The 17,074-nt window shown below is 47.8% G+C and overlaps 1 protein-coding gene across 6 annotated transcripts in view; it reads right to left on the bottom strand.

Annotated features, from left to right (window-relative positions):
• Positions 1-17,074, bottom strand: part of LOC119163854 (uncharacterized) — a 254,482-nt gene that overhangs the window by 141,610 nt on the left and 95,798 nt on the right. For 3 of the 6 annotated variants that reach the window (XM_037415924.2, XM_075872193.1, XM_075872192.1), the window contains one exon: positions 6,390-7,002. The exons of the other annotated variants lie outside the window; for them this stretch is intronic. In XM_037415924.2, the coding sequence (XP_037271821.2) occupies positions 6,848-7,002 (155 nt within the window). In that variant the 3' untranslated portion in view covers positions 6,390-6,847. Of the gene's footprint in view, positions 1-6,389; positions 7,003-17,074 lie in introns of those variants that run through there. 6 annotated transcript variants of the gene reach the window in all.

Genomic DNA, 17,074 nt, shown 5'->3' with positions numbered 1-17,074 from the left:
GGCCTACAATGATTCCATCAGATGCTACAAGCCGACAAGCTTGGCCCAGATCTCCAGGCAGGATACTGGAAGAAACTAAACAAGGTGGGTATCCAGCAACTATTTTTCGGTTTGTTTTCGGCACTTCACTGAAGATTACTGCAAGAAAGATACTAAACTGCTATTGCTCTTACCAACTGCTGTCCCATCGCTGTTTCCCAATTACCCCTCATATATGCAAAAAATGAGCCTTTCTAGAATAAGGAAGTTACAATCGAACCTCAATATAACGGACATGGATGTAACTAATTTTACAGACCGCTTCGGGAGTGCACATTCGGCTTCTCCGCAGCACAGCGGCAGTCGAGCAGACCCACGTTTACACCCGATGCGCTTGTAGCGACTGACGCTGTGTAGGGGCGTAGACGGCGAACGACGCTTCTTTTTTTTTTTTAATGGCTTTCGAGATCAGCAAGCTTCACTCTATAAAGATACGGACACCCCCGTTTACTAAAATCTCATGCGCCTGACGCGCAGGTAGAATGGAGCGGCCTTGACGATCGACGGCATGGACGCGTCAGTTTGCACGCCGCCATTCGAAGCTAGCGGCTGCTTTATTGTTGGGTGTGTGTGGTGTTTTCTTCGTTTGCACGTTTTGTGGTGCTAGGCGGTGTCGTTTACCGTTGCCATTGCGCAAAACGAGAAGAAACGGACTGCTTTGACGTATGCGACGAAACTGGAAATTATTCGGCGAGTCGAAAGAGGTGAAAAGTCAGTCGTTGATGATGCTCTCAAAATACCTCGCAGCACATTAAGCACGGTGCTAGAGCAGAAAAAGGAAATTGTTCAGCAAGATGGCAGAAAACACGCCAACGCATGGCGTATTCGACCCGCTGCCTTCAAACACGTCGAAGAATGTCTTCACAAATGGTTCGTCGACGTAAGGGCTAGGAATATTCCTGTGTCCGGGCCAATGCTGCAGCAAAAGACAAGGGACTTCGCGTTCATACTCGATGCCAAAGATTTTAATGCCAGTGCGGGGTGGCTGCAGCGATTTAAGAACCGGTACGACATTGTTGAAAAAGCTGTCACGGGCAAAAGCGAGTAAGCAAATGCCACAGCGATGGACAATGAATGAAACAAGAGTGGCCTCAAATTCGTGCCAGATATGATCCAAAATATAATTTTAAGGCGGACGAAAAGGGCCTCTTCTGGCAGATGCTGCCACGCCAAACTCTGGACACCCGCGAGCAGAAATGTCATGGTGGCAAGCAAACCAAAACCCGGATAACGGTCTTACTTGCCGCGAACATGGATGGTTCAACAAAACTTCGTCCATTCGTGATCGGCAAGTTCAAGACTCCGAACTGTATGAGACGCTCCCGCGACCTACCAGTCACCTGTGCTTCAAATCAAAAGTCATGGATGGCACGAGAGTTCTTTGGGAAATGGTTGAGGGAGTGGGTTACGCAGCTTGGGGATGAAGGCAGGACACTGTGTTTCCGCTTCGACAACTGCTCGGCAAACTTCGCAGATGTTCCATTGAGCAATACTGAGCTCAAGTTTCTTTCGCTCAACACCACCTCAAAGCTCCAGCCTCTACACCAAGTGATCATCCGCACATTCAAAGCGATTTACAAGCGAAGGCTCATCGAGTGGCTGCTCATTCGTCTTCGAATGAACGAAGACCTGAAAATTGACTTGTTGGGTGCCATACAGATGTTGAAGGCCGCTTGGGAGAGCGTGAACAAAGAGATGATTGCGAACTGCTTTCGGCACGCTGGCTTCACTGTTGGCGTTGACGCAGCTGAAGAGCCCACTGAATATGTTGAAGGCTCTGAAGAGGTTGTCGAGCTCGACGAAATGTGGAGTGATCTTTCGCGGTTTGTGGGCGATGCATAGGGCACGCTCACGCTGAAAGACTTCGTTGGCGAGGACTATGCGTCAGAAGCGATTGCCGAGCTGACTGACATGGAAATCGCTGCCGAGGTGCCACGCAGGGCACCGGGATTCAAGTAGCGGAAGTTGAAGACGCCGTCTTCGAAAACGTTCCGCTGCCCACTTCTAGCGAGGCCTTGGCTGGTTTGGCTCTGGCGCGGCGCTATTGCAGCACGATAGAAGGCACCGGGTTCAAGTTTGTGAAATGCCTCGACATGGCGAGGAAGGCATTATACGGCACACCATCAAAAAAAAAAATCTATGTTGCACAGGTTCTTTTTGCCTCAATAAATGTATTTTTGTTCAAGTAAGTGTCTCGTCAATTCCTGTCATGCTGCCGACCTATTAACACCAGGGTTTGGCGATTTTTTGGGGCAGTTTTGTATAGCGAATTCGAGCTATAGCGAATTACTTTGCAAATTTTCCGGCATTCATCATAACGTGGTTCGACTGTAGCTTGAATAAAAGTAGCAGATAGCAGTACATCAGTTTGCACGAACAATCCCTGTGAACCACAAAAATCGCATAGATGTGTATGGTACGTTTCATTTATACATTCAACACCTCTAATAAAGGTGTCACTTAGCTCCTGATCACGTAAAATTAACGTTGAAGGTACTGTAAAACGACCCGCCAGTCTACGCTGAAAAAACTTGCAGAGACGGTTGCCGGACATTCGACACATTATGTGGATGTTCATAATGAGACGAAATTAGAGAAAAATATGTTACCTAGACATATATATGCTATACACATTTCCATATAGTGTCCTAAGTGTCCACGAATGTGTTCATGAATGCTATACACATTTCCATATAGTGTCCATGAATGAAAGCATTCATGGAGATGTCAAACGTGATTTCTTCAGCAAAGACGAATGCAGTGATCCCACTGGTGACTGCTGATTTGGAGCAATTTTCGGAGCAGTCAAATTTTAGTTTTGGAGCACTTTGGAGCAGTAAAGTATTAGTTTTGGAGCACTTTAGAGCAGTAATATTTTAGTTCTGGAGCATTTTAGAGCACGTAATCTTGCAATTAGGAGCACCTTGGAGTAGCAGAATTTTAACTTTGGAGCATTTTGGAGCAGGTAACCTTACTTTTAAAAGCACTTTAGCATAGATATATATTTATAATGGAGCACTTCACAGAAGAAAGTACCTCAAACAATCTTACTATTAGGAGCACTTTAGCATAGATATATATTCATGATAGAGCACTTTCATACTATCACCACATTCACATTCATACCACATTCATACTATCAATCATGTAATAGAAAAATGCTCAGAATATAACAAACCACTATACCTAGCCTTCATATATTACGAGAAGGTGTTTGATTCAGTAGAAATATCGGCCGTCATGCAGACACTGCGGAATCAGGGCGTCGATGAAGTATATAGCGAGTGCCAAAGGACACCTACAGTTATACTGCAGGGTTGTTTTAAAGTTTAAACATTAAAAAGTTTTGGGCATATGTGCCCAAAACTTTTAAATGTCGTTTCCTCAAAATGACTTTTTCGGCTAGTGAGGCTGCTTGTTCAAGCTATATCTGGGGAACCACTCATCGCATATTCATGTCTCTTTTTATTTTGTACGAGAACAAATTTTTGAGGGGAAGACAAGCCCATTTTTTTATATATTGTGTCTGTTATTATTGATAGTAATCAAACTTGATTATTAATATCCCAATCACCAATACTAAATTTGACGGTCTGCTAAAACTTTTCAGTAAAGAAATTAAAAAAAAAAAGAGCCCTGACATATCAATCTGCGAATCATCATTGTTATATTTCACAGTTCCAGCCTCTTTTGAAATTTCTCCAGGCCTGGAATAAGAGAACCATGTGCACTATTCTGACATACTGCCGTAACTGAAGAAACACAGAACATAACCTCATAAAATTTTGTAGTAGTAGTTGCTTTTGCTGTTGGTCTATCTGTAAAATTTCATTGAGATATCTCAATGAACAAAAAAAATGGTATCTGATGATAGCCTCCCCCCCATGAGAACATCAACAATCTTCCCGTGGGTTGCTGTGCCAACTGAGAAGCGTGGATCATGAGTGAAATTTTTGCAAGTTGAATCCAAAAGTTGGATTGACAGTTCTATACAAATAATCGCAAACTTGATCGTGCTGAAACTGCAGAGCACCTACCGTATTTACTCCCGTAATCCACGCACTCGCATAATTCTCGCACCCCCACATCGCCTAAGAAAAACACGATTTTTTTTCCTCGAGTAATTATCACACCCCTGAAAACTGCCGCAATAATGTCGTCTGCTCGTTCCAGCCACTGATGATGATAGAGCGCGCCAACTGACGCCATCTCTTAAGCATCAAGTGTACTATAGCACGAAGATTCAATCCAAGCCAAGCCAAGTGGCCAGTGCGCGTTGCTGCATGGTTTTGTTTGTTGTGTCTGTAATCTTGGCACGTTATGGGGCGATACTGAAGCTACACGGCTGGTTCAAGTTGCAAGTGATGGATCATGCACTAAACAACGGCAACAGGGCTGCCGGTAGGCCCTTCGGAGCCTACTATTTTTGTGTACGCTACTGGTGACGGCAGCTGAAAGCCACGAAGACGCGTTGTGCCTGCCGTGTGCCTTAAACTGGGATTGATGGTAAACTTTCCAAGACGCGTTGTACCTGCCGTGTGCCTAAAACTGGGATTGATGGTAAACTTTATTTCTTCAGAAAGAAATTGCGGACGATTCTGTTAAATAGCCATCAGACCAATACTGACATCCTACGCTTACCTTTTGAAGGCTCCTGTTGAGCGACAAACGCTACTACTACGCCCGCAACGCCCACAAGCTTTGCGTATGGCATTCCAATTCTGGACTATTTGCCTCCACTTTTTGTGTCTCCAATAAATCTTGTCTGTGTTGAACCTCTGCTTTTAATGTTGAGGTAAATTCTGATTAGTACCTCTTAAAGCTTGCTGTAAGTTGCTGGTGTGAGAATCCCAATTTCACTTCGTTTTCTTTTTCGCTCTCTACGTTTTTGTGAAAAGTTTTCCCCGCGTAATTCTCGCACCCCCCAACTTTGCATCAGTTTTCCGGCAAAAAAGTGCGAGAATTATGCGAGTATATACGGTAACAGTGTTACAACACTGAGCAAAACAGAAGTTGCTTTTCTTGTCGCCCAATACAACATCTGTAGTGTACGGGAGTGCGAGTAGATGGCTGTGCTATTGATGTAGTGTACTACAGTACTAGTGCACCAGTTCACTTGCATCAATAAGGTGGTTCTTCAAGAGTGCCACCTGCTTCCCACAGTAGAACAATGCTTGGATTGCTCAGAAAGGCTACAGTTTTCGCCAAGTTAGGCGCTACGTCAACCTTCCACTAGGTCAAGCTGTTTCCTCTGAGTCTGAAGGAGGATTGACCATGTTCATAATCCCGTTTGGACGCTATTGTTTTCTCTGGCTGCCATTTGGTATCACGTCTGGACCGAAGTACTTCCAGCCGCAGATGTATGCTCTTGGAACTCAGGTCCAAGAGCATACATGCTCTTGTAGACCTGAGGTCCAAGAGCATGCTTGTGCTTGACTCATTCTGTGGTCACATTACGCAAAGTGTGACCGGAACTGTGGCAGACCTTGTTAGCCAGTAGGCGACCATCCTGGGTGGCGGCATTCGTCAGCATCGCAGCTAATGTGTTGAAACGTCATCCCCTCCCCCCCCCCCCCCCCGATAAAGATATATCGCTGCCACCTGTAAACCTGAATGCTCCTTTCCCATGATAAGAGCAAGGAGTATAGTATGGACCTCCTCGCCTACATGCCTTATTGTTCATGCGTTGAGGCAGGCGGAGGCTGCCGTTATTTGACAGTGTTTTGAATGCACCGCGGTTGAGAAGGAAGAAGCGATCTCCATAGACTGCTCTGTCACATGCCCATTCGAAGAAGAAGAGAAGACCCCCTGCGCTAGCTGTGAGGCTCTCCACTTGTACGACGAAGAGTGCACTCCAGCTGGATTTTCAATGACACAAATGACAAGTCTGCAATGCAGACGTGTTACGCCAATCTCGACAGCGACATTGCTGCGAGAGCGACAGACTCGACCTTATAGTGTTGACAGCAACGACGAGACCTACCGAGTACACCCTTGGCGGTCATCATCGATGCTTCGAGTGCAGACTGTAGCTGCGTGAAGCATAACAGCAAAGAGGGCGAGATACTGCATTTCATGGACATGCTAGAAAACATGACATGCAGTGCTCGAAACTACTGGAAGAGACAGTCCTGCATGGAGAAATTTTTTTTTTTCGAATGGCAGATTTGCAACAATAAAGATGCGACTTCACAACCTCATTTTCTACCAGGTTTTGCGTTGCTTCGGATAATTGGGAATCCTGCTTAATCAGGGTAAGAGAGGTTCTACTGTATAGAAAACAAATAGTAAAACAAATGTGCAATGTTGCCAGCGCTCCTATAAACATTACTGCCAACATGTTGCTGTGATAAAAGCCTAAAAAATCTTTTTATTTTAGCTTGAATGAGTTGTAGTCTTTATAATCATTCCTGTGATTGAGATTGTTTTGAGCATGATGGGATGCAAAACCTTGCATCTAGGCATATCAATGCCTAAAGCTAGAAAAATTGCCGCGCAATATGGCAACAACTCCACGTTCATCGAACTCTGTAATGTAGTTTTACATTTACAGAGTATAATGGAGTTTGGCGGTAGCTACAAGGGTATCGGCGATGAAACAGCACCTCTTTTCTAGCGACTATTTGTTGTGTGTGCACCTCAAACTTCCCCGTCGCATTATATTCGAACGAGTGTGACGATATTCACGGACAGGCCACCGTGGTATTGTGGCACACCAACTGCTACAGCATATCCATGCTCACGAATCATGCACTTATATTCATTCACTTGATAGGCCACGACTGCAACACCGGTAGACCGTGCAGCATCAGTTCACGATAAAACGGGCCGCCTGCAGAACCTCTTCGAGCGAGTGGTCTAGCCCCGGGGCATGTAGCACCTGCTCCTGCGCCGTCCTGAACTTCTCCAGCAGATCTGCATCATGCTCGAGGAGCTTGGACTCCACTTCCGAAATGTAGGCCCCTGCAGGTTGGGAAACACACTTGAACCTCATAACGAACCCGGATATAATGCAATATCGGTTATAACGAAGTACATGAAAAATTGTCTCGCAATAGATATAGTGTTATGAATATACCTTTATCCCAAATATATGGATATAACAAACTTATTTTCATGTAAGATGCAACTTCATTATAACAAGGTTTGAGTGTAGATGCACGACTGGGCAGCTAGGATCGAACAAAGGCCACACAGTAAAGCCTTTTTATAGAGATGCCATATCCAACACAAGAATATCACACATCTGCCTCTCGCCATTCCAAGCCCCCTTTTGCTCGTCTTTTCTGCCCGCCAGGTTTGCCTCTCGTGCTCTTTCTTCAACTTCTTATTCTTCATGTTCTTTCTTTTTTCTAACTCTGCTTCAATGTATGATCTTCTTCGTTTATGCATTTCTTTGATTGATACTGTTCTTTTCTCTTGTTTCTTCTGCCTCTTCTTCTCCTTCTTCAACCACGAGGCGACATGCTCATGACACCTTGTCAGTGCTGATTTACGGTTGTTTTATCTGCACCCACCAAGCTCCATTGAGTATCGCTGAATCTGAAAAGAAATCCCGATTGATCGTTATGCCAGAGAACACCTTCAAGGTAGGCCAGTACTGTAGTCTCCAGTTGCGCTCATTTTGCATCACTTTGCAAAAGCTTTTTTGTGTAGGTGCTCTTCAGGTGAGCTCTATTTGCTTTGGGTAAACACAGAGCGTCCTTTTATATGCTTTGTTCAGCAAGGTTGTCACCAGCAATGTAGCCTAATTGCAGCGATGGACTTGTTAGCTGCCCTTCCTCCCAGGTTGTAGACAGAAGCAGCATGCTTCACACATTCCAGCAAAGCGTTCCCATTCTTGGATGATTGGGTCCAAATGACTGAATACATATTTTCACTTGCGTTCCGAATTTTCCCTTCACAGCACCGTGCCAGCAGGTTCTCATTGCTGAGCCTACCGACTCCAAAGCAGCCTCAACACAAGGCGACCGAGAATTCTTGTGTGAAAGTGAACTCTATTGTATTTGCCAAGGCTCCATTGTACTTGAACCAAGAGGGCATTTTGAGTGGTTCAGCGCATCATCTGTTGACGTCATGTGCAGCAGTGTAGCTTTGACTGCCCTTTTCATACCTGGTACATCGTTGACGTTGCCCCTCAGGGCATATCCATAGTAATTAGTGATCTTCCCGATTTTGTGTCAGCTTTCCTCTTTAGCCAAGAGACTCGCCCGAGCCTCATTCCTGTCTGCAAGGTTCCGTAGAGCTGCACCTATTCACTTATGGGCATGGTTAATGCAGACCTTTTTGCATAAAGCCGTACACCTCCGCTTTAGACAAGGCATGAAAAGTGCGGCAGTTTCCATCAGAGAGCACAGTCGTGTAGCGCAGACCATGCGTGGCCAAGGACCTTTGAAACATGATCAGCGCAGCCTCTACTTCCATGCGACCTCAGTTGCATTGAGTGTTTCGTTAACACTCGTGGATTGCCAGCCAGTCAGTGAACCCTTCGTCTTGCGGCTACAGCCTCAGGGCACAGCTGAGACAGCAGTTTCAGTAAACAACATAGTCAATTACAAGACAAGTGTGGAATTCAATGATGTAGCCTACACCAATGTGAGCTCCGACCTATTGTCATCCTGGAGCCTTCAAAGACAATATCTATGTTTCTTGTCGGGTTCGGAAAGTCTGTACGGAAATCTTTGAAGAACATCACACTAGCAGCTTCACTTTATGTCGTTGTGCTTTTGGAGGCTTGCCCAAAAGTTTTCAGGTGCCGCTGAAACATCTTGTGCAGGACTCGTTGTGAAAGCTTCATACACACACAAGAGACTGGAAGGGTGCTAACCACTTGGCCTATCATTTCTTTCCCCCTACAAGACCATCATGATAACTTTGAAGAGTGTAATGGCGGTAGTTCTCACTCTCGGAGCACTGCTTCCTCTCGAAATCACCACTGCTGCAGGCGAAAATTGGCTTCACCACAAAACCGTGCTCTCTATTCTTTGCCTTACACACACTTGCACCTTTTGCATCGCACTCATCATACTTAGCTTGAGTGAAAAAGTTATTCAAAACTTACACATCAACGGTGAAAAAAATCAACGCACGTCGTTTCAGCGAGCATGAAAATAATGGGTAGTACAAACATTTGTCTGATTGTTGTACTTCTGGCCTTCTTCTGGCTCCGTGTGTGTTTGTGTGGCTTGGAGTTGTTTTTTCACGAAATAAAAATCAGCAAATGTTAAGGGGCTGTGCATCACCAACTTATTTTTTAAGGCTTACCTTTTCAAATTGGGCCACGAAGTTCTAAAGGGTTCGTTCTTTCCTTCGAAACACAACCGAAACACATCAATGAACGAAGCCACAAATGCGATTCGGCGCCCCCAAGTGTGTGTACTACCCATCATTCCCATGATCGCTGAACGATCGCAGCGCCAGAGTCCCGGGACAAGTTAAATTTAGGAAACTCTATGCTCCAGGCATCTCCGTCACGTGGAAAAACTACCAGTGCGAAGCAGACCCAGTGCGCCAAAGAACACACATGAACGCAAAAGCAGATGCACATGAAAGAATAGCCACGATGGCGAAAGCAATACAAAGTAAAAATTAAACATCATCTCGCCAGCCAATGATAGATGCGGAGCAGCACACTTGAAAAGCAAGCCACATGAGAGTCCCTGAACAAAGTGGAAACGACCATTAGAGAACTCGCAATAGCGGCTCTGCTGCTTCAGCGACGCCTTTTTTGGTTGTCGCAAATTGTGGCCAACGGAAAGACATATTCAAATCTAGCCAATTGGCGGCACTTGACCCATTGGACAGCTCATGGTGTGTGCACGCGAAGTTCGAAGAAAGTTTATCCATTTGGGGTCATTTAAGCGCTGCTGAGGCACTGCGAAAGCAGATTTTATTGCGTTTATCAACCTAACTTAGAGTTAAGTGATTTGAGAGTAGCTGTTAAGAAGCACAAGCGCCCTGAAAAAAAATTTGCAGGTAATAAACAAATTTTAACATTTCAAGACTCCCTTTCAGAGTAGGCTTGTGCGAATATTCGAATGCTTCAAATATTCGAATGAATAGTAGAGGATTCGAATTCGCTTCTATACGACTTGAAATTATTGAATATTTCAAAGTGTTCAACATGAACTAATAGATGTATATTAATTGATTGATTTGTGGGGTTTAACGTCCCAAAACCACGATTTGATTATGAGAGAAGCCGTAGTGGAGGGCTCCGGAAATTTTGACCACCTGGGGTTCTTTAACGTGCACCCAAATCTGAGCACACGGGCCTACAACATTTCCGCCTCTATCGGAAATGCAGCCGCCACAGCCGGGATTTGATCCCGTGACCTGCGGGTCAGCAGCCGAGTACCTAAGCCACTAGACCACCGTGGCGGGGCTAGATGTATATTAAAACTCCTGTAACTGCCTGTAGAGGTGGTTTCACTGTAATATAGCGATGCTAAGTCCTGAAAGCACCTATCCAGGAAAAATTTGCTCTGCCGCAAAGCCCCACTTCAAATTTAAAGGGGCCCTGGAACACTTTTTGAGCATGGTCAGAAGAAGCTGCCGATCGGTAGTCGAGGCTACTGAGAAAATGCGAGCTAAACATTATAGCGCAGCACGTAACCTGGAATTCACAATAAATTCTCAAAGTCAGATGAAAACTGCTTTCTTCTCTCAGTAAATGACACCACAATGTCAAAAATCGCTCGTCACAGCCAATGTACTGGCCATTGGCTGATTTGAGCATGGGACGTTCGGCCGTTACTGGGGCCACCGCGGGTTGCCGTGACATGTCCACGCGGACATGCGCGATCCCACTGAAAAGCCGTATATTCAAAGGGGGGAAAAAAAGACAGACAGAGTGCTCAAGGTGATGACACGCACGTGACTCATTTTCTTTTCTTATGCCATCTCTCCCGGCTATGCTTCAAGCCTTTTCGTCAGAACGAGAAAAGAGCATGCAAATGCAGCATGTGGAAAATCTTTGCAACTCAGCTCATACTGGACAGATTCTAAAAATTTTTACAGTTATTATTCATAAGGCAATAAGCTTCTTTAGTGAATCCATTTCTGGAAAAACTGTTGCAGGGTCCCTTTAAATTAACGTTATATCCTCAGATCGATTCATCATTTTTTAAGCTTAACACTTTCATTACAACGCTTATTCAAACCGATCCCTGATCATCGATGCTTTTGAATCGTATATTTTGGCATGTTAAATTTGTTTCTCGTGCAACCAGCACTTTCTAGTAGTTAGTCCAGCCGCTGAACTTTCAGAATCAATTTGAATTTGCTCATCTTGGCAACACAGTGATTTTCAACAGACCTTTGCGCGAACCAATGTGCGTGTATGGTTAGAAAAGTGCCCTAAGCTGGCGAACTTCACAGAAGGGCGTGCCCCTCGTGATTATGCTGCAACAACACCGAAATTCTGTAATGAAAAGAATCTTTCCAAGCCAAATATCACAGCCAGCTTTACAAGTTCACTATTTTGAGCAGTAATAATTGCCAGAAATTTATACCAGCTATTCAAGAGGCAGCTCTTCCGAAGAGTAAGAGGAAATTCAGTCTACAAAGAATATCTACCGCATGTTTAATCTGTCGAGATGGCCCTCACCTACAGTTTCCAGCAGCTTGGGTTTTGCTTGCATTGTTAGATCAGACCCAGGGTCTCATCTCGTGTCACTATAGTCGCTCCTATGATGTCGGCACACGCGCATGGGTGCGCGCCAGCGCTGCAAAACACATGCGCTGCTCGAAACTATCTTGCAACTTCATGTGAATAGAGCGAGGACAAGCTTAAAGTTACGAGGATGACAGCACCTCAGCTTCAAGCCTTATGGCGACGATGTTTTGAATCAGCCTGAGCCATTAGCAGCCGTTCATAGGTATGTTTTGTTTACATCCTCAAGTTGTTTTTTCCGCCATGAGTATGTATAGCATCTCACATTTGTGCACAATCCTATAGCTACTGTGGTTTCGTGCGAGATCCACACGTCGCTGGGGCACGGCAAGGTGGTGCCGCCTGCAGAGCTTTTTCTCCCGACAAGAAGGTCAACTACAGAACAGCGCGAAACATTCTAGGACCATGCGTGATATTGTTCTGTTCGTATTAACGATGTGCAAAAATGCAAAGGAATATGCTTGGATGCATAGGTTGGAACACCAACCTATGCGGAGTGAGGTGGCTCATGGAAAGAGGTGACGCTAGGCGAAACAGCCAAGTTCAATGAACATCTCATTTATAGAGGAATTATGCCCACCTCTGGTATCCATTACCCATCTATATCTTCTTAAGACACTGCGTGCAACGTATTGCACATTTAGATTTCAGCGCTCCGTAAACAAAACGAATCAAAAACGAAACCAGAGCACGGTCTACAAGCTATAGTAGAGACTGATAGTGCCATCTATTGGTGTTTCATGAAAGTGTAGGCGCTCGGTGGCGCTCAGGCTAACAAACGAAAATGGCGTCTTTCAGTCCGGAGGCTTTCTATCGACGCCGCCAAAGTAAATAGTTTTCATGTATTTAAAAACGATGTGATCTTGAATATCATTTTACGAGCTCATGAAAGATGAAGGTTTCATTCACTATATTTATTTTTGCCTGCGCCTTTTTGATTTTTTCTTCACTTCACTCGTAAACTCGATGTGCAAAAGGGTGCACGTCAGGACAATGTTGACTCTTTGCGACTACATTTGGCCAAACCCATTATCTTGCTTTGCTCTTCCTCGCTATTGAGTTTAGGGGTCTATTTTTTGCAAATAAATACTAAAAAATCTATTTAGATGCCGCCGGTGCTTCTGCCCTCGAAATTCTTGAGAGAATTGCAGCAAATGGGGACAATGCCGACTTGGACTTGTCAGACTCTGAAGATTCCTCGAATGGTGCAGAAAAGAATGAGCAGTGAAACAAAGTTCTAGGTAAGATTTTGTGGTGGACTTCGTTCCTTAAATTTTACAGCACCCCATTTCGGTCCCGTTACATACATTATTATATTGAAACAAAGTTCTAGGTAAGATTTTGTGCTGGACTTCGTTCCTTAAATTTTACAGCACCCCATTTCGGTCCCGTTACATACATTATTATATTAATTGAAAGGCAGGAGCAGATAATGGACGAGAACGAAAGCACAAGTGTAGTTGTTGAAGCAAACATGTTATGTCGCGAAAGCCAGAAGCGGAAACAACCTTTTTTTTTCTGCTGACCTCTACTACAGGGATGATTACAAAAGGATTATATCTTCCCCTCAAAAAAGACCAAGTTCAAAGAAGCTCAAGGTGGAGGTGAGCTTTCTAGTGCACATTGTTAGTTTAAATTATCAATTGTAAGGATGGGTTGTAACTCAAATACAATGCTTTAAGGGGGGGCGCGGAAGTAAAGTGCCGATTTTGGTCAAAATATGCGATTTTCTGATTCATTTTTTTTCGTAATCTTCAGACCTTCAACTTCCTTGTTCTGAAATACTACAGCGAAACGTGCGCTACAAATCCCGCAAATAGTGTTTTTGCCGAGGCTAGTCGCCGAAAAGTGCGAAAAAAAAGCCCCTGAAACGGTGTTGTTCACGCCGCGCAAACGCGCCAAGTTGTTGACCGTGAGCCGCCATTTTGGCAGCTTTGGAAAGAGGAGAAAGCCGGCTTTCCGATGGTCGCGGTCTCGTATTTCGCCGAGTGAAAATAAAAGTGCGAGGAGCAAGTAAAAAAACGAAAACGAACGGCAATTGGCTGCGCGGGTCACGTGGTAGCAGGCGCGACCTCTTACTGGTCAAAGCTGCACCGCGCACCTTGGCAACCTTGGAAGCGCGAGCGCATCTGCGGCCGCCGCGCCGAGAATCATCCGGCGTGCGCTTCGTTTTTTGCCAGTTTGCTGTTTTAAGTGTGAATACACTTTATAAGCGACCCCAAACCATCCACCGTCGTCGGCGGCGTCCGCAGTCTTCTCTCTATCTTTAAAAGAAAGAGGACTTGGCGGGCCGCAGCGCGACGCTCTACCGAATAAGCCACGGACGCGACGCTGATGTTGGTGTCAGTAACGCGCGTTATATCTTTAACGCCGCTGCGCGCGTCCCCCTCCCCCTTCGCTCGCTGCAGCTGCGCGCGCATCCCTCTATCTCGCGCGCCCGCCTTCTCTCTCAGTCTCCCGTCGAGAGCGGGTCGTGCGATGGATGTCCCGGAGGCAATGCTACCATCAACAACGAATGCAGTACAACCGAATGCCAGCACTGCACCCGTCGTTGGACGTGACGGTACCGCGGTGGTTTCGCCGACGTTGGAAGACAAGGCGGCGCTGCGAAGGGCTCGTAAGACCGAACGTAAGCGGGCGAAGCGTGCAGCGGATGGCAAACTGCGTGCTCGCGAGGCCGAGTGCAAGCGGGCGAAGCGTGCAGCGGATGCCGAACTGCGCGCTCGCGAGGCCGAGGACAGTTGGCGAAGCGTGCAGAGGATGCCGAACTTCGCGCTCGCGAGGCCGAGGACAAGCGGGCGAAGCATGCAGCGGATGGTGAACTGCGCGCTCGCGAGGCTGAGATGAGGCGTCAGCATCGAGCCGCGAACGCGGCCCAAGAAGCGGAACGACAACGCAAGTGTAAGGCGGAGAAGGGCGATGAAGGCCGGCGTCAAGACGCCACTCACAATCGTCAACGGCGAGTGGACGTTCCCGAAGCCGTTTGAGCCAGTGAACGTGCCGCGCGGGAAAGGGTGCGAACGCTGGACTTTGCTCGTCCGGACGCGCGTTTCAAACGCGACTTTGTGGATCGCAGCTTCGGTCACAGCTGCACCGTGTGTGACCGGCTGTGGTTTGATAACAACCTGAGCTGCATTTCCGGCGTGAGGAACGAGACCAACAGGTTGAACGCGTTGCAAGTTCTTTGGAACGAGTTCGGAACAGTCGGGCGAACACCGATGCGACGACATGGATGTGCAAGACCCGCGGCTGGCTCCCTTCGGAGCGGTCCGGGTGTGTGCGTCTTGCCGAGAGTCCCTGGTGGCCGGACGGGTTCCGCCGTTGAGCAAGAGCCACGGCTATGCGTACCTGCCTCGTCCCGCGGACCTCCCCGATCTGTACCCGGTGGAAGAGCGCCTCATCTCGCCTCGACTCCCCTTCATGAGCATCAGGCGGCTCCCGCGGGGCAACGGTCAGTACGGCATTAAGGGACAGATCGTGAACGTGCCCATCGACGTTCCGAGCGTGGTGGAGTGTCTTCCGCGGCTGGTTCCCGAGGACGTTGCGATAGACGTGCACGTGAAGCGGAGGCTGTTGAGTCCGGCTACGTACAGGCGCGGACTGTTGAAGCGCGGTAACATCTTGGCGTGGTTGAAGCACCTGGAGCATGCGCCGTTGTATGTCGCTAGCGGCGTGCGCATCGACTGGAGTCGGCTGGGTGTCTTCGATGACGATGATGCGGCCGTTTGTGAAGGTGAACGCGTCCAGGGGGGAGACGACGCAGATGACATCGAGACTGTCCCTGAGAACATAGATTTGGATGACCCCGTGCAACTAGCCATTGCCCTCAATGCCATGTCAAAGACGATCTTTAATGAGGAGGATGAGCAACGACCGCGCGCTCTCTTGATGAGAGATGATCGCTCTCTTGATGAGAGATGATGGGGAGCGAAGCGGTGAACTGGACGATGCCGCTGCCGCTGACAAGCTGATCGATCCAGCGACAAGCTGATCGATCCGCGACAAGCTGATCGCATAGCCTGCACCTCGCTCCGGGTGAGAACCGCGTCCCACTGGCGCTCTTCATGGATGGGTATGCGGAAGAGCTCGCCTTCCCCACAATATACATGGGCGTGCCTCGCAAGATCATCGGTCCGCGTTTCACGCCATTCGCCATGGCCAGCAGCGAGATACGGCGCACCGACCGGCGTGGAGCAATGCCGGAGCACGTCTTGTACATGGCCGCGAAGGTGATGCGGTACAACGTTGCGGAAGGCAACATGATGTTTCGCACCGAGACCAGTGGTTCCATCACGCGCGAGCAGCTCGAGAGTGGCGGTAAGAAGTTCCTGGAGGAGGTACTGAACCACGACCTCGCATTCATGCGGGGCGTTCCAAATACGGTCCAGTACTGGCAGGATCGCAGGAGTGAACTCTTCGCAATGATCCGCCAGTTGGGCAAGCCGCACGCGTAACTGACCATGTCCGCGTCCGAGGTCCACTGGGAGCGCCTGCTCGAGACCCTGGAGCGGCTGCGGGTTGGGCCCGACGGCACGCCTCGGCCCGTGTCCGAGATGATGGCCTGGGAGCGCGTGGAGCTCGTGAACGAAGACCCCATTTCCTGCGCAATGTACATCAACAGGATCTTCGACGCCATCATGAACGTGCTTGCCGAACGAAACTGCTCTCCGTTCCGCCCGTACGTGATCCGGGATTATTCAAGCGGGTGGAGTTCCAGCAGAGAGGAAGCGCGCACGTGCACGTGATCCTGTGGCTCGAAGAGGCGTCCGACGAGGAGCTCACCGGTGAGGAAGGTGCCATGCCCAAGACCCTCGAGACGGTGGCTCAACTCCTCACGCTCGACACTACGCTCCTCAGGCGGCCGCGCACACAGACGCATCAGCACACCCACACGTGCTACAAGCGCGGCCGCACCAAGTGCCGGTTCGGGGCGCCCTTCATGCCCAGTGATGAAACGAGGATCGTGGTGCCGTTTCCACCTGCACCGGAGGGAGACGATGCGGAGAGTGAGTGGGAACGCCAGCGTCTCAAGGCCCTCAAGAAGAAGTATGATGAAATGCACGAGGGCCTCGAGTCCGTCGACTTTGAGGATGTCGCCTCGTTCCTACGCGCTTTCAGCCTGCACTCCGAGAAGGAGTATATGGATGTCCTGCTTGCCGGCCTTTCGCGACCTTGCGTCCTCCATTGAAGGACCCCGGCGGAGAAGTTTGTGAATGCATTCAACGCGTGGATAGGCCGGCTCTTGGATTCAAATATGGATACGCAGATAATACTCGATCACTACGCATGCGCTTCCTACGTGGTGGACTATGTCAATAAGTCCGACCGCGGAATGTCCAACCTCAAATGCACCGTTGCCGA

The sequence above is a fragment of the Rhipicephalus microplus genome, chromosome 8 (assembly GCF_043290135.1).
Source record: "Rhipicephalus microplus isolate Deutch F79 chromosome 8, USDA_Rmic, whole genome shotgun sequence".
NCBI lineage: Eukaryota > Metazoa > Arthropoda > Arachnida > Ixodida > Ixodidae > Rhipicephalus > Rhipicephalus microplus.
The sequence above is the reverse complement of the archived record's forward strand: the minus strand, read 5'-3'. Positions and strand labels throughout refer to the sequence as shown.